This window comes from Vidua chalybeata, chromosome 1 (assembly GCF_026979565.1).
Source record: "Vidua chalybeata isolate OUT-0048 chromosome 1, bVidCha1 merged haplotype, whole genome shotgun sequence".
Taxonomy (NCBI): domain Eukaryota; kingdom Metazoa; phylum Chordata; class Aves; order Passeriformes; family Viduidae; genus Vidua; species Vidua chalybeata.
The window spans coordinates 54,983,561-55,006,819 of NC_071530.1; the positions used below are offsets into that span (position 1 = coordinate 54,983,561).

The 23,259-nt window shown below is 38.2% G+C and overlaps 1 protein-coding gene across 1 annotated transcript in view; it reads right to left on the reverse strand.

Annotated features, from left to right (window-relative positions):
• Nucleotides 1–22,536, reverse strand: part of POU6F2 (POU class 6 homeobox 2) — a 316,654-nt gene extending 294,118 nt beyond the window's left edge. Inside the window, exon 1 of the mRNA XM_053947281.1 lies at nucleotides 22,432–22,536. Coding sequence (XP_053803256.1) covers nucleotides 22,432–22,536 — 105 coding nt within the window. The remainder of the gene's footprint in view (nucleotides 1–22,431) is intronic.
• Between the last annotated feature and the right edge of the window lie 723 nt (nucleotides 22,537–23,259).

A 23,259-nucleotide genomic window follows, 5' to 3' on the forward strand; every position in this document is an offset into this window, starting at 1 on the left:
ATAAAAAGGTAAGCAAACAACAACAACTAGGCAGCAACAACAAACAACAGAAAACCCAATAAAGGCTCTTCCCGCTCTCTAAGCCATTTTCCCTTTGGTGTAGTTACAGTCGCAGCCGGCAGGGGCGCTCGTGGCTCCCAGTGGGCAGAGCAGGGGCGCTCTGGTGCGAGCTCAGAGACTGTGCCAAAGGTTAAGGCTGGCTTGGCCGAGACTGGAAGTCATGGGCAGCAGCTGGTCACTATTGCTGAGCTACTGTGCAGAAGTGGCCCATATGAGACACCCGCCTCTTTGCTCCCACCCAAACATCTGAGAAACAAAAAAAAGTAATTAAGCAGACTTGCAGTACAGGAAAATCACAGCAGATTGGGATCTCAGAGTCCAACACACAGCAACACGTTGTGGGCAGAGGGCCTGGCAGGAGCCGATCCTGATGTTTCGACACCACATGCACTGGTTCTGAGTTCTGAGTGGTCAGGTGGCAGGGAAAACAGCAAACAGCTCCTTCCTCCCCCAAACCCAGAAACCTGACGACCGAAAACCCAGCCTAAACCTCTGGAGTAACCTCCTCACCTTTTCTCTCCCTATCACTTGCAACCACTCCCATTCAGGGCCATTTCAATGGAATGTTGTGACATCCAGCTACATCTTTTGTTTTCTTAAGTATCCGTAGTTATTGTTTTCTAGCAACATACGGGACAAAAGTCCATAAGGGAAAGAAAGAAAAGGAAAAATCCTAACCCCCCCAATACTCATTTATGAGACACTTGTAACAATCTTAATTTAGGAAATACTTGTAACAATTTAAAATCCTTTCAGGTAACATTAATTCTAATACCTAAAAACTGGGATAAGCGATAATTCCTCTTTGTACAGCAACAATATTTTATCAGATTAAAATAGCTAATTTCTGACGAGGAAAAAAAAGCCAAAATGTGTTAAATATTTCTCTCCAGAGGAACTGAATCAACATATTAATGTCCAATTATGTTGTACTTAAGCAAGGATTGTAAGCATCCTGAAATCCACATGTCTGACTGGAGGCTTATATACAGCCAGCATCTTATATGAACACATAGCTTTTAGATTTCATGGGTTGTACAACAGAAACAGATAAACAGAAGTAAATCTCTTGGATATTCTTTAGAAATTAATGCATCACTTGTGCATATTCCTAAATGATATTTCTGTTAAAGCTAATCACATGACATTTGGATGACTCAATACTAACCACAAAGGTATGTTCAAATTGATAAGGGCAATTGCATACCCATGGCCTGAGGAGCAGGAAGAGAAGACCACTGTGGAAGAATCCCACACTGACTTCATTTACCCATTCAGAGGTTAGGCCATGCCCCAGCAAAGGATTGCAGCATACTCTGAACTTTAAGGGCATAACTGACTTCAGCAGGGCTTTTCCCATACAAGCAGGGTTTAAAACTATTGTGACTAGAACACTGAAGTGGATTCATTTGATCCTGACAGTGTATAATTTGAAGATTGCTGCCATAGTAATTTTAAAGTATCAGAGGGTCCTAATGTAATGAACAGTTTCCATGTGTTCCCCAGAGATGTGAGCAGGGCCTTCTTAGTTCCCATGGCAACACTAAAAAAACTACTAACTCTAGCTAAGTACCAATATTGAAATGCTAATTAGCTAATTGCTCTCTTTGTTTTCTCTAAACTACCTGGAGATAACTGGCCTCCCACCCCTCCACGCTGCCATTCTGGGACTAACATGCAAATATAAAACCCTTAGGATCATGGGAGTATTTTTAGGAGATAAAAAGGACTATAAATAAAAAATTGAACACAGTAGAGGAGTCTAGACAAATGCCCTAGCTGAGGAAGAGGGAAACACATTCCCTGATTGACTTTTACCCGTTGCCATCACCTAAGAAAGAATAGACTAGGTTAGGCTTTGAGAAGCAGGGAGACAGAGCAAGAGCCCTGGTGCTGCCACCACAAATGGAGTGGGGACAGCTGTTGTTCTGGACTTCAGCAACAGACTTTGCACGCCATGCCTCCTCACGCTCTGGCCACCGGTGTGCCACAAGGAAAGAAGAAGGGACAGCTGCTGCTCTGGACTTCAGTGACAGACTCTGCACACCTCCTTCCTTTTGGCCACCTGGGAAAGCTACGACCGCGGGGGCGAGCCCCCTGCCCAGCTGATTTTTTTAATAAAGAGCTGAACATTAATAAAGGCATTAGCCCTGTTCATTTCACTAATGTACACATTTCAAGAACCTGTGTGTAGTGATACTAAAGTATTACATAAAGCATAAAAATGTTGTATTGAATATTGTCCCGAATATTTAATTAACAAATGTTATAAGTAAAAATTAATTGAGCCATATTTAATATTTGATAAAAATAGATTTTTATTATGCAATCGAAATTCGGTTCGAGATAGCCACAACCCAATCAAAAATTGTCAGTGCTGAGCCCGGGTATCGGTGCTGGGTTAGACACAGGTCTGACCGCTACAGCATAGGGTCCCCTATGTCTCACACCAACTGTCCTGCCAAGCAGTTTTTATACGATTTTTCCTGCCCGGGGCAGAGTCCCTTTTCTTCCTTTTTGGACTGCACATATTCATGTGGAGTTCTTTCTCTGAGACGAACTGAACAAAACCATGTCCAGGGAGTGATGAACATCCATGATTGCGTTCCTGGAATCCGGTATTGAGATGTATCTCACCGATGGCTCCAGCTATCTCAGTCTTAGATATTTATTGTGTATTCATCATCCCGGTTCCTCGGATCGCCTTGGGGAATGACCCATCTCCGGATTGGCCACACTCATTCGTTTGTAAATGAGGTTCTCCTTCCTCTTGTCCAGGTGGTTTCGACACTGTGATGCAATCCCCAACCCTGATTTGTGCACTTAAAAAATCTTCTATCAGGGTGTTTCTTACCAATATATGTAAGATATATATAACATTTTTATGCGCATGAATTATCCCATATACACATAACACAAGTATCTTGTTTTGAAAGTTCTTGTTGCTCCTGAAGCAGTGAATGGTTACACCAAAATATAGGTACTACCAGAAAACAAAAGGGAGCCATAAAAAGATTTTTGTCCTTGGAAGACTGGGTTCTTTAAACCACTGAGAATGAGCATGTAGGTTTTGGAGCTGTTGGGGGTTTTTAACTTTCTTCATGGTACACTGGGTATTTGGAAGTTTGGAAGTTTGAAATTTTGGCTTTTGGAAGTTTGAAATTTTTCCTTAATGTCTGTTCATCATGATCATTCAGAGCAGATTTGGAATTGTTCTGTCTCCAGCATGTAACTTTCTCTACATGTAACTACTATAAAGTGTCTAAGCAATATCAGTTAATGAAAATATCCCTGCTGACTTCAGTAAAGCCAGGATTTTTATCCTTTTTCCACAGACATTTGTAAACAACTGTAACAGATTTGAAGCTTGACAATATATAGTATAGCTGGATAACTGCCCTGTGTTTTATTTGAACAAGTAAGTTTCTATTATGGCATTCCTTATGCAGCAAGATAGGGTTTTCTGCTTCTACTTCTCTGCAGTGCATTCATACTTGTTATGTAAACATTATTTCTACCAAGCTAAAAACAGGAGAGCTTTGGAACATGGGAGGATTCAGGTAAACAAAAACAGTCTCTCATTAGCAAAGAAATTTTCTCAACTGTAGAGGCAGAACCCTGCTAAAATAGTAATTATTCCTTTACCTTGGGACATGTTCAAAGCACACTGAATCTTGCCACAAACTTCAGTAGATTTTTTTGATTAGTCTTTAATTAGTATTTACAGTTGGTCTGACTGTCTCATGATAGAGGTTTGTTTAGCAATATTGATTATGGCATGTTTAGCAACAAAATCAGAACCATGTCCATGCATACAGCCCATGTTTTAAATAAGATTCTGTATTAGTCAATGGGACTACAGCATTCTACATTCTAGGTCTTGTCTCCCTTGGTACAGACTGAAGTACCCTTTAGCATAACCCTGGAAAAACTGACAGCCCATTGCTTGGAGAGGTGCACTCTTTGCTGGATTAAGAACTGGCTGGATGGCCGGGCCCAGAGAGTGGTGATGAATGGTGTTGCATCCAGTTGGTGGTCAGTCACTAGTGGTGTCCCTCAGGGATCTGTGTATGGGCCCAGTCCTGTTTAATATGTTTACTGATGATCGGGATGAAGGGATTAAGTCTACTGTTAGCAAATTTGCAGATGACACCAAGTTGGGTGCCAGTGTCAATCTGCTGGAGGGTAGGAGAGCTCTGCAGAGCAACCTGGACAGCCTGGATCAATGGGCTGAATCCAACAATATGAGGTTTAACAAGATCAAGTGTCAGGTCCTGCACTTTGGCCACAACAACCCCCTGCAGCACGACAGGCTGAGGACAGAGAGGCTGGACAGAGGCCGGGCAGAAAGGGACCTGAGTGTACTGATTGGCAGCAGCCTGAACATGAGCCAGCAGCATGCCCACGTGGCCAAGAAAGCCAGTGGCATCCTGGCCTGTATCAGCAACAGTGTGTCCAGCAGGACCAGGGGAGTGATTCTTCCCCTGTACTCAGCACTGGTGAGGCCACAACTTGAGTACTGTGTCCAGGTCTAGGCCTGTCAGTTTAGGAAGGATGTTGAGATGCTGGAGTCTGTCCAGAGAAGGGCAACAAGGCTGGTGAAGGGTCTGCAACAGAAGGCCTGTAGGGACGACTGAGGGAGCTTGGGTTGTTTAGCCTGGAGAAAAGGAGGCTTAGGGGAGACCTTATCACTGTCTACAACTACCTGAAAGGTGGTTGTAGCCAGTTGGAGGTTAGTGTCTTATTCCCAGGCAACCAGTGTCAGGACAAGACACAGTCTTATACTGTGGAAGGGGAAGTTTAGGCTGGACTTTAGAAAGAATTTTTGCACAGAAGGAGTGATTTGGCATTGGAATGGGCTGCCCAGGGAGGTGGTGGCATTACCATCTCTGGGGGTGCTTAAGAAAAGACTGAATGTGGCACTTAGTGCCATGGTCTAGTTGACAAGGCAGGTCATAAGTTGTACTTGATGATCTCAAAGATCTTTTCCAACCTAGCTGATTCTGTGATTTCATGATTCTGTGAAGTAGGCTATTTTACTGGGTTTTCCTAGAAAACAGTAAATACATAATGAATGAATGAATGCCCTGAACTCCATCTCCTGATGTTATCCCTGCAAAGGGGTAATACTGGAAAAACACCTGAAAGAGAACAATCTTCTAGACTGGAAACAGCACCTGGCAGAAACACAAAAATATGGAAGAGATTAGGGGTTTCAGAAGCTATGTTCGCAAGCACACATTAGCATCTGTGATCTATTCTTCAAATGAGTAACACAGTGAAAAAGCAGCCTGCACACTTGCATCTATAGAGCTACATTTTCCCACGTTTTGGGCTATCAGAGGACAATGGAAGTATCTGAGCACTGCTGATATCCTGCCCAAGCTCCACACTGGAATTGATGCAATCCTTTAAACTACACAGGCAACAGGTTCTTTACTTCTATATTTTTCCATTTTGTCTTACAGGGCTCAGAAGCAGAAGAATGTTGCATTTGTAAAACACTTCAGAATATATAAGTACACTGAAGAGAGATTCATAAAATCAGGTGAGTTGTAAGGGATCCATCAGGATCATCAAGTCCAACTCCTGGCCCTGTACAGAACAGCTCCACGAGTCCCACCATGTGCCTGAAAGTGTTGTCCAAATGCTTCTTGAGATGTGTCAGGCTTGGTGCTGTGACGACTTCCCTGGAGAGCCTGTTCCAGCCACCCTCTGGATGAAGAATTCTTTCCTGATATCTAACCTAAATCCCCTCTTGCTCAGTTTCATGCAATTTCTTCAAGTCCTCTCACTGTTCATGAGAGTGAAGAGATCAGTTCCTACCCCTCCACTCCCCCTTGTGAGGATGTCGAAGAGCGCAATGAGGTCTCCCCTCATTGTCCTCTTATCCAGGTTGAACAGACCAAGTGACCTCAGCCATTCCTCATATGACTTTCCCTCAAGGCCCTTCACCATTCTCATGGCCCTCCGTAGGGGGTTTATGCTGTCTGGATGCAGGGACCCACCAGAGCCTCTCTCTCACTCCACTCACTCTACAGCTGGACAGAATAGAGAAAATATAATGAGGGTTCATGAGTTGAGACAAGGACTGGGAGAGATCCATCATTAAACACCACCATGGGCAAAACAGGCTCGAATTAGAGATATAAGCTGAATTTATTACTAGGAAGATCAGAGAAGAAAACACCCTCCACCCACCCCTCCCTCCTTCCCAGCTCTGCCTCCTTCCCCAGCAGCACAGAGAGACAGGGAATGGGGGTTATGGTCAGTTCCATTGTTTTTTCTGCTGCTTAGGGACAGGAGTCCTCCTCCTGCTCCAGCATGGGGTTCCTCCCATGGGAAATAGTTCTCCATTAACTTCTCCAACAAACTGCTGCAATGTGAGCCCATCCCATAGTCCTCAAACTGCTGCAGCATGGGTCACTCTTCCACAGGGTGCAGTTCTCCAAGGACAGGCTACTCCAGAGTGGGCTTCTCTCTCCCATGGGGTCACAGCCTCCTCTTGGTCATCCACCTGCTCTTGGTGCATCCACCAGCAGGTGGATCCCTGCATCCCCATGGACTTCTATGGGCTGCAGGGGTACAGTGCTTCACCATGGTCATCACTATGGCCTGCAGAGGATCCTAGCTCCAGTGGCTGGAGCACCTCCTCCTCCTCCTTCTCTACTGACCTTGGTGTCTGCAAATTTGTCATCCTCACATATTCTCACTCCACTCTTTTGTAGCTGCAATTACTTCTGCACAGTAACTCTTTTTTTTTTTTTTTTTTTTTTGTCTTAAATCTGTTGAGGTGTCCCATGTTCCCATCATCTCTAATTAGCCAGCCTTAACCAGTGGCACATCCGTCTTTGGAGCTCCCACGGATTGGCTCTGCCAGACATGGAAGAAGCTTCTAGCAGCTCCTCACAGAAGCCACCCCTGTAGGCCCCCACAGCCAAAGCTTGGCTATGTAAACCCAATATATCCTCCTCTGGATGCTCTCTTATAGCTTCATGTCTTTTTTATATTGTGGTCATCTAAACCACAACTCAAGGCGAGGCGGCACCGGTGCAGATTCTTTAAGACACATTGACATAATACTATTCAAGCATAAGCCTCTTCAATACAGAAGTCTTCTACAAGTGGAGAGAATTGTAGTAAGACAAATATACATTCTGTTAAGAAAGCTTGTTAGCAATACTGTAATGCAATACTTGATTAACCACAGCAAAGGATAGACTCTCAAATTAATCCAGTTTTTGCCTGTGATTTATTTAGCCTAAAAGGAATCTTGTAGTATGAAGCTGTAGTATGAAAGCTGAGGTTTGAGAATGCATCTAGCTTTCTTATCTTTACAGCTTAAATGTCAAAACCTTCATCAGGCTGTTGGGAAAAAGAACCCAATATGAAAAAGATTACACTCATAACCATATGCACTGGCAGAATAATTATTTCTGTGTTCCTCCTTTTAGAAACAGCTTTCAAAGCTCCTAATGTCCTACTTTTTCACCTGTTATCTGTCTTTCCTCTTTGAAGAAAAGTTTTCCACCTATCAAAAACCAGTTGGTTTGTTGCAGGGGGATTGTTGTGGTTGTGCTTCAGCCTTTAAACCACAATCCATGAGAAAGACACTACCAAAACTAAGAGAAATGAATCAAACATTTTTTCCAAGCTTGAACTACACAGAAAACCACAGAATTACAGAATTGTTAAGTTTGGAAGGAACCTCTGTAGATCACCCAGTCCAGCACTCTACCAAGACAGCTTACACAGGAATGCATCGAGCTGGGAGAGAGACTCCACAATCTCCCTGGGCAGCCTGTTCCAGTGCTCTGCCACCCTCAATATAAAGAAGTTCTTCTTCATGTTGAGGTGGAACTTTTTGTGGTTTAGTTTATGACCATCACTCCTTGTCCTGCTACTGAACACCATGGAAGATTCTGGCACCATCCTCTTAGCAACTTCCTTTGAGATATTTATATGCATCAGGCCCAGCTTCCACAGTCTCTCCTCATAAGAGAGATGCTCCAGACCTCTAATTATCTTTGTGGCCCTCTGCTGGACCCTCTCCTTGTCTTTCTTGTACTGAGGAGCCTAGAACAGTACTACACAGTGCTCCAGATGTAGCTTCACTAGGGGGAGTAGAGGGGAAAGATCACCTCTCTGGACCTGCTGGCCACAGTCTTCCCACACTTTTACATGCCAGAGAAGAGGCCATTTCTTTTTCATGGATCTTTGATCTGTATTTCATAACCCTGATTTAGGAATCAACTCAGAAAGAAATCACAATCTTTTAACAATGGTTACCCAAATATTTTCTGACATGGCACTGCAGCATAAAGTGACTCAGTTATACACCTACACACCTCAGATACTGATGTGAGCTTGCCCACAAATCCTATTCTTATCAGATCATTTGTGAGGGGAAAAAAAGTATTATTTTAGTAAAACTCAATAAAATAATAATTATTCTTTTATTTCTCTAGTCAGTAGGGAAGAGATGAAATCATGAAAGAAAGGGATAAAATATATACTTTATCCTCCTATGCTTTATCCTTCTATGCTCATGCTGGAGACAGCTGCAGATACAGTGAGTGTCCAAGGTGGCATTAACCAAGCCAAAAATGGTTCAAAGCAGAAAGATACTGACTAAGAAACAAACTGTCTTTTAGAAAAGCAACTTCAAAAAAAAAAATTAAATCACATTGAGGGAGGGATTGATACCATGGCCAGCAACACCTCTGCTAACAGAACAGGTCTGGATGTAAGTCACATGTAGAGACATCTTCATAGACTCGTTCTTGGTTTTGTAAACTTTATCTGAAACACTCTGGGCCCAGATTTGCCACCAGACAATTTCTGTGCCAGTCTACCTTCAGTTAAAGAATAAAAATGGAATTAAGGGGATTAACATTAATTTTACAACAGCGAAAAGCTTTGTAATGTACTGATACAGAACAGGAAGGTGACGGAATTGAGCCCTGGTTTTATGCTTTTCTCAGTTCTTGCTGTACCACTACCACAAGCATGGTTTGCTGATGCCTTGTAATATGGGCCCCTGAACTTGTATCTGAGCAGATGCTAAATGGATAAAGGTGACAAGAAAGGATATAACATGGATGTAGTTTTATTATCCTCAGTTTTCTTGTACACAACTGTTTCACACAGCTCTCTGCCACCATGTAATCCTGGCTACTAGTCCTAATCTTTTGACCTTTCTGAGTCATTATTACAATTAGTTCAAAATATAAAACCATAAAAAACTTATTAGAAAAATAGCTCAACTTTTCACCCTTACCAAAATGTACTCTTTAACTGCCACGCCCTCCTTCCACGCTGTGTCTCCTGCTTTCTTCTAGCCCCACCTTTTTCACACCCCCATGTGGTGGTTACTGTTTCCCCTTTGCACTCTGGTGTGTACTAGATACCTAGTCCCAGTTCTCCTTCAGCATGGTAACATTTTCTTACTACATCATGAGATAATAGTCACAATTGTAAATAATGCTCAAGAGAAGTTAAATAAGTTTCAGAAAATTATCCCTCCTGTCAGAGATAAAATTGGTGTAGTATAGGAATTAAAGTGTCTTCAAGTTGCTGATAATAGTAATTATATGTGTTCAAATGATAATCCAATGTTGTTTCTCCATAGGAACCTGGAGCTTTTACTTTGCAGTAAAGGGACTGTATTTAACATTTACAGTGGAAACAAGCACTTTGCTTTGCAATGCTTCCATTTTTAACATTGTAAATAAGTAGTTGAGTCAGTGGAGAATCAAGAGCCAAGTATTGCCTATTATGGGGGCTTAATATGTCTACTTTGTGCAAAGACCAGCATCTATATATATTCAAAAATCTAGATGTCAGTCACTATTCTAGAAAAACTACTGGGTAAATTGATAGATTTTGTCTGTTGGAAATAGTAAGGGCAAGATCTCAGGGAAATGAAAATTTGGCTGTGTTAGAACCTTTAATCCTACCATTCATATGAAAGAGGAATAAAAGCCCATATGTTTCAGTCTGATATTTTATAAGCAGGAGAATTTTAGTGCTTTAGTCAAAGTTACTTTTTCTTTAAGAATTATCTTCTTTAATCCTTTAAAATCATGCAAAGACAACAACTCTCCCTTTAAAATAGAATAAGACTTTTTAAGTCGTATTTGGCATTTGGCCCAGAATAAATATATACATGTGTATATATGTGTATGTATATTCACATATATCCATGCATAAAATTCCTGCAATTTCTAGGTAGCAAAATAACAGTATATATCAACTATAATATTAAGAAAGAAGTCACACTAAAAGAACCTAATCTATGAAGTTGTTATATAAACAATATAGTTGTTTACGTAATTAAAGGGTCGTTATTATGTATATTTACAAACAAAACAAATTATTTGAATTATGTTGCTTAACAGTACAAATACTGTTTTCCCACATTTTGTATGTGTAGATTTATATGTTTTAAATAACTGAGAAATTTTGCCAGTGGGATTTGCCAGCAAAAATTTCTGAGAAGCAAGGGACCCTGCCCCACTGGTTTTCTATTTCTGTCTTTATCCCTAACCAGGTCCAGTCCCTTTTCCGCTGTTCCTTTCATCTAGGTTTGCCCACACACAGGGCAAATCCTCTTCCTTACTGTCCCTCATAGTTCCAAACCTCTCTTGGATCCACTCTTCAGGCTCTTACTTCTCCATGCCTTGTCACTCTCTAGTCCTGGTTGACTACTTGTGCATTTATTGTTTCACTCCATGTCTTTCATCTTCCCTGGCTCTTGTCCTGTCTTCATTTGAATCCACATTCTCTTTTTTCGATCCCCTGTGAATATGGTCACTGATTACATAGAAAAGCAAAGGGTCCCTGATGTAACCTCTGCCATTTCCCAAGACAGGCATGATGGGAAGTTAGTATTTCAAGTGGGACAGAAATAATCTGATACTTCTAAAAGAGACAAGAAGATATGGGCTACTTGGTGCAATGAATAGGACAAAGATACTATGGAATTGGTGCTCATGGAGTTTTGAATTGGATGGAGTTTTTCAGGAAGCGCTTACAAAAATACCTGTCGGATGTGACTTAGATAAGCTGATCCTGTCCATGTGCAGGTGGTTTTCGGAGCTTCCTTCTTCTGTGAATTTTTAGGGGATGTAGCTATTTTGAGTTCCAAAGTAAACATCTGCCAACTACATTTCTCAAAGGCTTGGAATATAATCAAGCATGGTTTGTCTCAGAATACCTGAAGAGACATGTCAAGCCCAATGCTCCTATTTCTCACCACATACAGAGTTTTGCTCTTAATTATGATGTATTTTTAAAATGGGCAACAATACCCTGTATTTCCCTATCTTTGTTGGGAACCACTGAAGTATTTTAGCAGAAATTGCCTTTAAAAGTATTTAGGAAGAGTTAGCAACCAGGTGGAGATACTAAGAGCAGCAGCAAAGGTCCTAAAATAGGAAATACTGGGCTACTTCAATTATAGAAGGTTCTACAAGTTCTGCCAATATTTTTCCCTTGGGCTCTCAAAAAATGGGGAAACAAAGAGAAATATCTCACCACTTCACAGAATCACTTAAGCCTCCTATGTTCCCATTTAAAAGGGATTATGAAATAAAACGGAGTAGGAAGCTCCCTAAAATGTCAAAGGAAACTCTTTTGTCAACACCAAAATTGCTATTTTAATATTTTTCCCATATCTGACTAATTTTAAGGTATTCCTCATTAGCATAACTGTCATTCTTTGCTTTGCTTTTTTCTCTTTGCTTCTTTTATTCACCCTTTGACTTGAAAAATGCAACTTCCAATAGAAAGTATAGAAAGAGGGAATTTAATTTATGTTAATTTCTATGAATTTAACTTGTTTTCTTTTTCACTAATCCAGGTATACTAACTCAATAATGCTCTGGAAAGACAGACCTTTGTCAAAAGTCACAGCAAGCACCACTGCAGCCCACAGGGTAAAAAAAAAAAAAAAAAAAAAGAAAAAAGAAAAAAGAGAAAACTAGATTAAGCCTTTTGTTTTAAGCATACTCATTTTAAAACGAAATTGATTGAGAAACCAGCTCTGACTACTATGGTTTGAGTAGTGCTCTCTTCCCTCCCTTTCATATTTTCATTACTGCCAGCAAAGATATAGATGGAGACCAATAAAACAGGATTTGGATCTTTCACCTTGTCTGTTAATGGATATCTGTTTGTAACTAAATAAGGCTTTCTCCTTCCTCTTTTCCTCCAGTCTGATTTCTGCCTATCCCTTTTTCATTTCCATCTGAAAAAAATGGAAATTCTAATCCATTTATTTGGACTCTATCCCTACTTAGCTCAAGGTGGGTTTCTACCATTCATGGAAATACAGAAGAACTTCAAAGTACACATAAATAAATTACTCTTACAACCCACTTTACAGCTGTTTTGTATTTCCAGATGGTATAAAGAGATCCCAGTATAAAGTAGTATTAGGCTACTATCTCCAGTGCTTGAACTTCTCGAAAAAGATAAATAACCAAACACAAGCATTATAAAAATGAAAAAGAAACACCATTTTTAAGTGAAATTTTTATTTTCAGATGCCAATTTCAGTCTTGTTTTTCCAAAATTCGGGGAAAATACATAATTTTTTTTTACCATTTGTCTTGCAGGATTGATTAGGAAAAAAATAAAAAAGATCAATTTGGAGAGAATACAATTTATATCAGTCGGGATGGAGCACACTGGGTTTAATTTTAGTGTTCTCTCTTTTCCTTTCTGTGCCTTCTTTCTGGTTGTCTTAGGAATCACTAATTATTCAAACATTGTAGACTACACTGGTAAATTTTCTCATGTAAGGCCTTCTGAATTTGACAGACGAAACTTAGAGGCTGCTGGTGATCTTGTTTGTCCAAATATAACTCTGTTTAGCTCCACAGATTTACTTCTGATGAGTCCTGAATAATATCAGATAGAAAAGAGACTTCCAAGAACCCATCCTGAACATGCTCATGTAAAACATCTGTTTGAAGTTTAGTGTGCTTTTATTTATATTCTTAGGGAAATATGAGGCTACTTTGCAGCATTTTTTAAAATTAAAAGTGTAACTGAAATTCACCTATATACCTTAATGTTTGTTGTATCAGAAATGAATGACATCATGATACCATAGAGCTAAAAAAATTCTCAACATGCTGACCAGATTAAAAGCACAGATCTTTGTGCAGTTCTTAATTCAATAAAATGCTGTGGTACTTCATGATCAGAAGGAAATACGCCCTCAGAAGCATCTGTTTCTTCTGTGTCCTTCATGAGAGTCAAAGGATACTTTACAATCCAATCCAATGCTGGATATAACCTTTTAAATAAATAAACCGTGGTTTAAGGATTTAGAAAGCACTAGATCAAAGAATGTAATCTTTGAGATCTAATAACTACAGTGATGGGTCTAGCATAAGGACATGAGCAGAGTAGAACAAAGGTTTGCTGAATATCCACAGTGCCTCTTGGGTTAAAATTCATTACAGAGTCACTCTAAATCCCTAATCAGGGGGCAACCCTAAATTTCTCTTCTTGCTAAAATCCAGCATGAACTTCAAAAATAAACTGAAAGCAATATATTTAAGGGAAGAAATTCCAATCTTCAGCTTCTTTTGTGTTGTTGTTTGACTATTCAAAATTTAGCTCTCATTTTCCAAACACCTGCCAAATTTAGTTTCTGCCTCCAGGTTTTTGGCTATGCACCCCAATACACACAAACACACACACACACACACACACACGGATTTCTACTCCCCAGGATTGACTGAGTGGAGATAAAGAACTGGCTTATTTTTTTCCAGCAGTGCATGTCTATATCCTCTTGCAACAAGAGGAAATCCAAGCCTTTCGCGTTACATTGTCTAATGCACAAATGTGCTGCTCATGTGAGCTTTCCCAATAAGTTGTGGGGATACTTATGGATGTGCTCAAATGGTTCCATGATCACCCTTTAAATAAGCAATAGCAGCAAAACAAACAAACAGCTTTGTTCAGAGCTATTGTGAACCCTTCGCATGCTGTTTTAGAGCACTCCAAATTTGTCATCTGTCAGGCTATGAAACGGTAAGCATTGCTCACCAACTTGCGCACAAAAGTTTTCTTGCCTACTTTGGTGACAAGCTGGAGCAGGTGGCGAATACTGCACACAGACTTCTGGAAAAATCTTGTTATCTTTCTTTATTTCCCACCATGGGCATTACAGCACACAAACCATCACTTCTGCCTATTGCTTGACCAGCATCTTGTCAAATCTGGCTGCAAGATTAAGCTTCCCCGATTCTGAATTCAATATTGCAACCCTAAGGACATAAGAATCAAACTGGAACATTCTGGGTTTTGGAGTTGTTTTTTTCCCCTTTTAATGGACAAAATTGTTTCTGCTCCAAGACTATAGTTTGCCCTGACTATAATGATAAATCATCATGACTGACACTAAGCAAAATGAGTTTGATATTTTCTGCTTCATCCTTCCACATTAGAAGCCACTTTTACATTTCCCACAACTTTTAACCTTTCTTCCAAAAGATTAGAATTATACAAATCAGATATTATTTCTGCTTTGTATAATCCATTTGAAAAATGTGAAGCACATTTTGTACACAGAAAGGGATGAGTGCAGCAAAGAGCAGGTAAGATTTAATGGCCAGCAATCTTCCAATAACTGTTGGTTTCCTATAGCAGCACAATTCTTCATTATTCCAGATTATTTTATTTCATTGGAACAGTGTCCTACTAACAAAGCCAGGGGGAGGTCCAGGACTCCAGACACATTCAGCACTTGGCAGCATCTAGTTCTAGTAGCAAAGGTTATAGATCCAGTGACAGTGTCTTGGAAATTCCAGACTTAACCATTATCAGAATTATTTGCATCTTTAGGTGGTTTTATTTTGGTTTTTTTTATTTATTTATTTTTTTTTTTTTATTTTTAAAGGCAGATTCAGTAATAGTCAGGCACATTTCTCCATTGTTATAATTAAAAAACTCCAAAACAATGACAGCCTTTAATATGATATACTATGAAAAATTAAAGCGGATGCTAGTTTGCCACTGATGGGAGACAATGTGATTTTAATTTATAAGCTTGAAGAAAGGATAGAAACATTCTAGTCATTGATACTGTTATCTTAGTCTATGCTGCAAATCTATATTTAGCTATTTATCTTCCCCCCAAAAAAGGATGTCTTCCAGGAATGGGCTAAAGCTTTTTATTCCAGTAAAACTTCATTGCACTTGAGACATAAGAAAAGTTCAAGTAAAAACTGTGTTAAAGCTCCCTAAGTTGGATTTTTAAGTGAAAAAGCAGTTAGACAGTTTAGTGAAAAGTACAACATTCTGGTACAGAAGTATCACAATATATCTGAATATCAGTTGTGTAATACTATTAACATGACTTTCACTAATTTGCTTGCAAAAAACTCATGTTCTGTTATTTTATTTCTTGAAGCTTGTTTCTATAGCAGGGGGTAGCTAAAAAACACTTTTGTCCTTTACTTGTGTCTGTAATATTTCCTTTTTGGAAATGCCGTTCCATAGCTGGATTGTGTCTTCCAAACATACGTGAGTCCAAGATCCCTGAAAATGGTAGCAACTTACAAAAGAAAAGCTACTCCATGGAATTAACAACTGAAATAGCACTAAGTTCCATTTTAACTTTTTTTTTTTCTTTTGCTTAAGGTCCTATTTCCCTTTACAATGCCCTTCCACATTTGTGGATTCAGAACCCCATCCTGGAATAAGCCACCTTTGGGAATAGGCCATATTTAGCAAGAAGTTAAGATACCACTCACTGGAAATATCACAGGGTCAAAAATTACTCTTTCAAGTGTGATTTTGTAGCACTGCTTGTCAAATTACTGGATTTCTTTTAGAGTAAGGTGGCACAGAAAAGCCCGCCAAGACAAGACCTACGTGTTTTGACAAGAACAACTATCAGAATTCTGCCCTGTAAATCCTCATTCACATGTGCAAAGGACATGGGACAGCTGTACATCTACAGCAGAGAGCAAGATGAATTTATGAGGCACTCATCTCTGAAAATGATTTATTCAACTTTAAGTCATTAAACAGTATCAATTGCTATTACTCATGTGAGTACAAGTTTGTCGGAGATACGGCATATACAAATATAGATAGAAAAAACAGGCTTATCAGTAACTACAAAATATATTTTAAACAGCTTAAGAAAATTTAATTTATATAGTTTGCCATGTAAAGATTGTTTAAAATAAAGATTGTTGTATCCCCTCTTTCTCCCCCCAACCTTCTTTTTATGAAGCTTTCTCCCACTACCTCTTTTAAGAATGGCTAGAAATTTTGAACAATCCCTTGATCTTCAAATTTTTCTTTTGATGTAACAGTTAGATAAGGCACTACTATAGAACAGCACTACTAGTCAACAGAGAATCAGCAGCAAACATCAACTATATATTTCTCTTTTGAAGAGAAAGTACTACACATCACAGAGGTTTTGAAGCCAACATTGAAACAAAACCCCTGAAGTGATGGTCTGTTTACCTGTAGCCCTGATATCCTCAAAAAGTTAGTGCTCAAGACCCTTGGGTTAATATCTTTGTTCCTAATAGCCAGTTCTAATTCTAAAACAGTTTGCATAACAATTATTTAGTTAGCATTTAAGCTAGACTTTTTAATATTTATTAGCAGTAACACAATAGGCTTGTTGGACAGGATCCTGCCAATTGTTATATATATGAGGTGTTCCATTGAATTCAGCATCATTCTGTGCACTTGAAGCTTTAGCAATTGCAGACTTCTTAAGGGCTTAAGTGATTTGCTGACCAACTTTTAAGTACATGCTTAAGTCTAGTTAAGTTTAGTGAGAGATAAACATGCACATATCCAAAATTGCCTGATCTGAGGTTCTTCCATCTTTAGAATTTCAGAATGAAAAACTACATTACTAATGTTGCTGAACAATGAAAATCACAGAAAAAGAGACTATTTCACCATATCTTCATCTAATGTTGAAAGTGCTGTATACAATTTCTCTTTGATTGTCCTTTTATTTTCTTCCATTTGAGTTGCAGTTAAGATCAGAGAAGAAAAATAAAACTCTTGTTACAGCTACAGGTCACTCAGCAGTCACTTCTATGTACTGTACACACAAAAGTGGGCCCGACTGATAAGAGGCTCAGAAGTCACTTCTATGCACTGTACACACAAAAGTGGGCCAGACTGATATTTATTTTATCAGTCTAGAATCTAGGAAACATAACAGAGGTACTCGAATGTAAATGCATTGCCAAAAGATAATAATCTACATCACTGGAGGAGTGTCACTTGTCCAGCAATTTAAAGGTCATCTGACATACTTCATTTTTCTCTTACAATTAGAATAAAGTGAATATACACAGAGTACAAATCACAGCTTTTTTAAGATTTGACCTCTTAATTGGCTGGCCTGACCCACAGATGAAACCGCATAGTAGTACAGAACAGAAAAGAGAAAATAAGAGAAAACTACTAAAGATGTTTTTAAAAAGCCGATTTCAATTAAAATCCAATTTCGGTGTGAAAAGAAGAAAAATCTTTTTAAGTATGAATCAAAATTATAAAAATTCATCTTTTCTGCTGTAAAAACAGAAGTCAACAGAAAAATGCATTCTTTTGCTGGAATCCAGGCATAGGACCAAAGAATTTACATATATTAAATTAACAAGATCCAAAGTCCTCTACAACAAATATTTATACTGTAAAATATTACAGCCACATTCCTGCATCTCCTTACAATAATAATTCTTAGGGACACAATATTCTAGAGAGTGTATACAACAGTGGGTTTCCGCAAAGATGGAATGCTTCATTATCAGAGTACAAGCTTGTTCATAAATATTAAAAAGTATGATTTTGAAGTTTTCCAAACATATTTCTTACTGCTTACATTGTCTCTCTACTACTGAAAAAAACAGTCAATGTGTACCTGTCTATAAGTCTCTCCCTCACAGTCCTGAACTGCAGAAAACCTCTGCTGGTGACTGTAAAGGACTACAATGTTTGTTCTGGATATACAGTGAGCAGCCAAGGGGACACGTAGTCTGGCCTTACTTATGCAAGTAGTCATTCTTGCAGTGATGGGTCTAATTCTTACTTGAAAGAACAGGATTTGTCCCAGACTGCAGACAAAATGGCACAATTCCTTGCTGTCTTACAAAAGTGGGTCACAATTTTACATATGGTTATTTTCTGTTTGTATACATTTTAGGCAATCCTTTATATTAGATTAGAGCTGGAAACATATTCCAAGAGAAAAAGAACTTCTCTACTGCTATAGGAAAAATCTTGTAGAGATTGCTCAAGACAAAATAACATTATAGATCTGATCTTCATTTGGTAAAAATTAAACTCCTGGATACATATTAGTCTGCATTATAGAAACAACATTGACAACATATTAAACTTCTGAAAAGTGACCAAAAATTACAAAAGGAATAGCTTTTCTGAAACACGTTCTATTGTGGTTAATCATGAGGAATAATACCAAAAAAATTTTTTTAAGTGGCAACAAAATGAAACAGAACAGAAAGACCCACACTGGTTGCAGCAATGTATTAGATTCATAAACTGGGCTTCATAGAACTCACTGTGGGAAAAGAGCATGTTTACCCTTGCATAAATAGCATTTACTACATGGTGAGATCATATGGAGGATACCACTGAAATACAGAAATAAACATGCTAAACTTGTAGAAAGAGAATTCAAACATAGCAGTAATAACTGCAAACACATGCTTATTTGAAGAAGAATGTTACCTAATTTGCTTCCTCTCAATATACAGAGATCTAATTTAAGCTGCTCCCCTCCCCTTTCCCACTTTACTATATTTGCAAGAACCAGTGAACACAGAAATGTGCAGCCAGCCTGGGCCCTCAGGCCAGTGGATCAAGATGGCACGCTGGCCTGGGCTCCCCTGGGGACAACAGAGCCAGAAGGGTGATTGGACACAGTGACCAGTCTGCATGAGATGAGACAAAAACAGGAGAGCTGTAATGCTGATAAACTAACCTGTCACTCACAAGCTCAGGTCTGAGGGAAAAAAAAAAAAAAAAAGATAGAGATAAAAAAGAAGAAGAAAAAGGTATAGTAGAGGTTTTAGAAAGCATACAAGGCAGACAAATTACAACGTCATTGGAATAATTAGATGACACATTTAATTGCCTGCTCATTCAGATGGGCTCAGGATATATAGGAAATATGGCATAAAAATCCAGCTAATCATTTCTATAAGAGCAAAATGCAATTGAAGAAATAATGGATATTGCGGTTTGGCATACACAAGGAAGGATGCTACAGACTATTGCTGGCAGGGATCAGGGTTTCATGCCAAGCACTCCAGTTATGAATCAAAATCACAATGAGCAATGAGCTTCTAGATCTTGACACACAAGGCAAGGAGGTTGTTCTTCAGAGTATTTGGCTGTTTTATTGCTTGCTGGGGGGAGGAAAAATCCAGAGGGAAGGCTCACAAGCAATTCTGCACCCTGGACCCAGTACACCCAGGTGCTGGGTAATGGTCAGGTTTTAGCACTCTGCACACCATTGCCATCACCAGTGGGAATCACTGTGGACTGGTGATTAAAGACAGATGAAATCCAGATTTTTTTTTTTTTTTTAAGTAAAAAATGCATTTAATTATGAACAAGAACTTGGTGTTGAAAATGCTTTTAAATCAGTATGCTCCTGCTATTCCATTTGTGTCATACACAGACTAATGCTTGAACTACAAAAAAACTGCTAGTGTGTCTGATCTCCATTGCATCAGCTATACATGTACAGTTTGGATTTTTAATTAGGTGAGTTCACATTCCATTAGCAGTAAACAAGACTGAATTTAGAGCTACATCTGCAGAATTAGTAAAAAAATAATAATTATCATAGCAGGAAAAAAAATACAATGCTGATATAAAAAAGCCAAATTATAAACATTTTTCCAATCTTTTGAGTTTGGAGGTTTGAAAGTTAACAAAGACTTTTAAGAACTTTTTCTAATAGTGTCAGGAAATAAATGTCTTTTCTAAAACTATGCAACTACTAAATATGCAAACCTTAACTATTTATCAATACAAAATAGAGACTTAAAATATGGAAATATTTTCTGCCATAGGGCTTGCCTTTTGATAGTTATTTTCTCTTAAAGTACTTACAGAAAGTCTATGTCTATTTTCAGCAAAGTATGGTAATTATACTGATTGCCCTGAGATTCCCACATTTTAACTAACTCCTTTATTATATAACCAGAAAATGCATAATTTTTTATCAGAAAAAAAAATTGAACTTTTTATTCTATCATAACACATAGCTAATAACAACCAAACACTGGACAATTAATCAAAACAAAAACATACTTGAAAATTTTGTGGATTTATGAACACATTTTGATGTTCACGCTTACATATATGAAATGTAAATATGCACACATGCTGATCTGAAAACAATGTTTGCAGCACTTAAGACAGTAAGTTTCAGAAAAATAACATCAATAAAGTCTAACACAGAAAACCCACAGAAGTTAGTCACCTAAAATACCTACATTTATTTTTCTTTTAAGTACATGCTCTTGCTATTAATTTTAGGAAATGAAATACACAAACATATGATATAAACATTTTTCCAGACATTCACTGAACTTTTTTTAATTAATGAAATATGGAATGTTACATACAGGAAAAAAAAAATCCTTCTAACATTTCCAGCCTCAAAACCACTTTTTGAGAGTTGGCAAGCCTTAAAAATAAAACAGCTAACTTACACTTTCTTACATGTGAAAACAAAATTTAGATTTATAAAGATTTCAGGGTACATTTTCTGCCAAGTGCATTTGCTCAAAACCTTGCCATCGTATCTGCCTTAGAATCATTAAATATATTTCCGTAAGACTGAACAAGTTAAACAAAAAAGTAATTAACACAGTCTAAAATACATCTTTTTGCACAATGTAGTACTGGCAAGCATGCCCCACTTTTTAGGTATAAGCTAGCCTAATAGAAAGCTGTGAATATTTGGAGGATTTTTAATAAAAAATGTATCTTCTATTTTTAAAATATTTAAAGCAATAAAAGTCTGTGGTAAACATGGCATTACATGTTTGACATTTTCCGCCCAAAAATGCATTACAATGTACGATGGTATTAATAAACCATGTGCTTTGAGGGACTTCAGTGCCATAATTTAGATGAAGACAATGTATAGAATGCATATTTTTCTACCATTATATCAACATACAGAAAAAAAATACTATGTCATCATCTCAGCAGCATGCGTTCACTATACTGGAAACATATGCAAAAAACCACAAACTTTTGAGAGTTCAAAAAATACCCTTTACCAGAGAATGATTTACAAGTCAGTGGTTAATGAAAAAGTGTTGAGCACTTAAAATTTTGTTAGAAAAAGGAAAACAGGCACCCTCATCTGACTCTGACTGCTTTCACAGGAAAACAGCCCTCCCTGTTCATCGGAACAAAATAATTTCTTTCCCCACTTCAGGTTATTATTTGAAGCAAATGAAAAGACAATGATTTTTCTCTCTTCTGGCTAAAGCTCAAAACAGCATGGTTAAATCACACATATAAAAACTACAGACTTATCAGAAATCACAAAACAGAAAGAGAAGGACTCACTGACCCATTTGGAAGACAAAGACGACAAAATGGAAAAGCTCTAAAAATCAGCTTGTGAGGCCTTTGAGAGATATTCTTCTGGCATTTCATCACAGCAGCCCCAGTTCACTTCCCTGGATACAGGGAGGGAGAACTAAATAGAGCTGTTTATTAAAGCTGTTGTGCTGGATTGCATTAGGAAGCACGAGCAGACCACCTGGACCTTTCAGATTGTGGCAGTGTTTAATTTGCAGGCTGCCCCTCTGCAGTAGCAAAGACTACTACATTTACCAGGCTCAATCACACATTATCTGGATTAGAAGTATAAGAAGAAAAAGATAAAAATAAAAAATTAAAATAAAAAATAAAAACCACAGCATTTAGTACAGGAATACAGTCAATATAAAAATAATGAACAGCATTACAAACAGAAAGCAACTCCTCAGCAAACATAACATTTTCACTCCTCAGTTCTTCTACTTCAGCATATTTAAACAAAATAAAACAGCAAATTAATAAATACTTTTATTTGGTAAACCTCAGACTGAAATGGGGTTTATTAGAAGAAAAGGATGGTAATTTTGTTTTTTCTAGTGATTCCCTGGCAAGATTATTGTGTTTCTTTTGCCTTTCTCACTTTCAGTACCACACTCACTGAAGATACAGATAGAAAGACGGTACTGTAAATATGAATTATGTGAATCATATGGTTAGACCCTTGTGGAAAAAAAAAATAAAAGGGGAGTTGAGAAATGGCTGACTCCATACCTGACCAATTACAGCTTGCATGGTCCCTGTGTCCTGCTGAGCTGAAAGATCGCAATCCATCATATGTAGTCTTTGAAAAGGAGAATGGGGGTTTCTGGCATGCATCTGTCAATCAACTTCTGCACTCACAACCATCACCAAAAGCAAGGGAAAAAAGTCAAGCTGCTCCACCAAATAGGCTGAAATAGTCATGTGACCTTCAGCACTCTCACACACATACATACCTCCATAGAACGTATGAATTTTCTGCAGATATGAAATGACATTGACAAATACCTAATACCAAGTAAATAAAGTGAGACAAACAGCTACTCACCAAAGAGAAAACACTTGCTGTAATCTTCAGCCTAAAGATTTAATATACCTAAAAGGTATTTTAAATGGAGTGTTTTCTTTAGAGCCTGAACTTTTCAGATAAGGTGATATGATTTTATATATGCAGACAATGGTCAGAACTTTAACCCTTTGTCCTCTTGCAGCCTCTAATTTTGTTCCCCCCCCCCCTTTATACTTCTACTTTATGGCTTTTTGAGTTCTTTTTTTTTTTTTCTTTAAGTTTCTTTTGTGTCAAAGTGAAGTGGCTTGTGTTGCTATCTTTGGATTTGCAGAGATTATGAGAACTCAATAGAAAAAAATTTCTAACAGGAAAAAAAGAAGCAGGGGCTAGAAATCTGCGTCTGTACTCACAAGTCAAAACATCTCACTGCTTTACTCCAGCAGAAGTCAAATGTTTTCTTTACTGGAAATATATATTTAAGTATTAGTTTATGTCAGCTGTGATGAGCACTCAAAATATTAAATATTCAGACTATGTAAATCCTACTTACA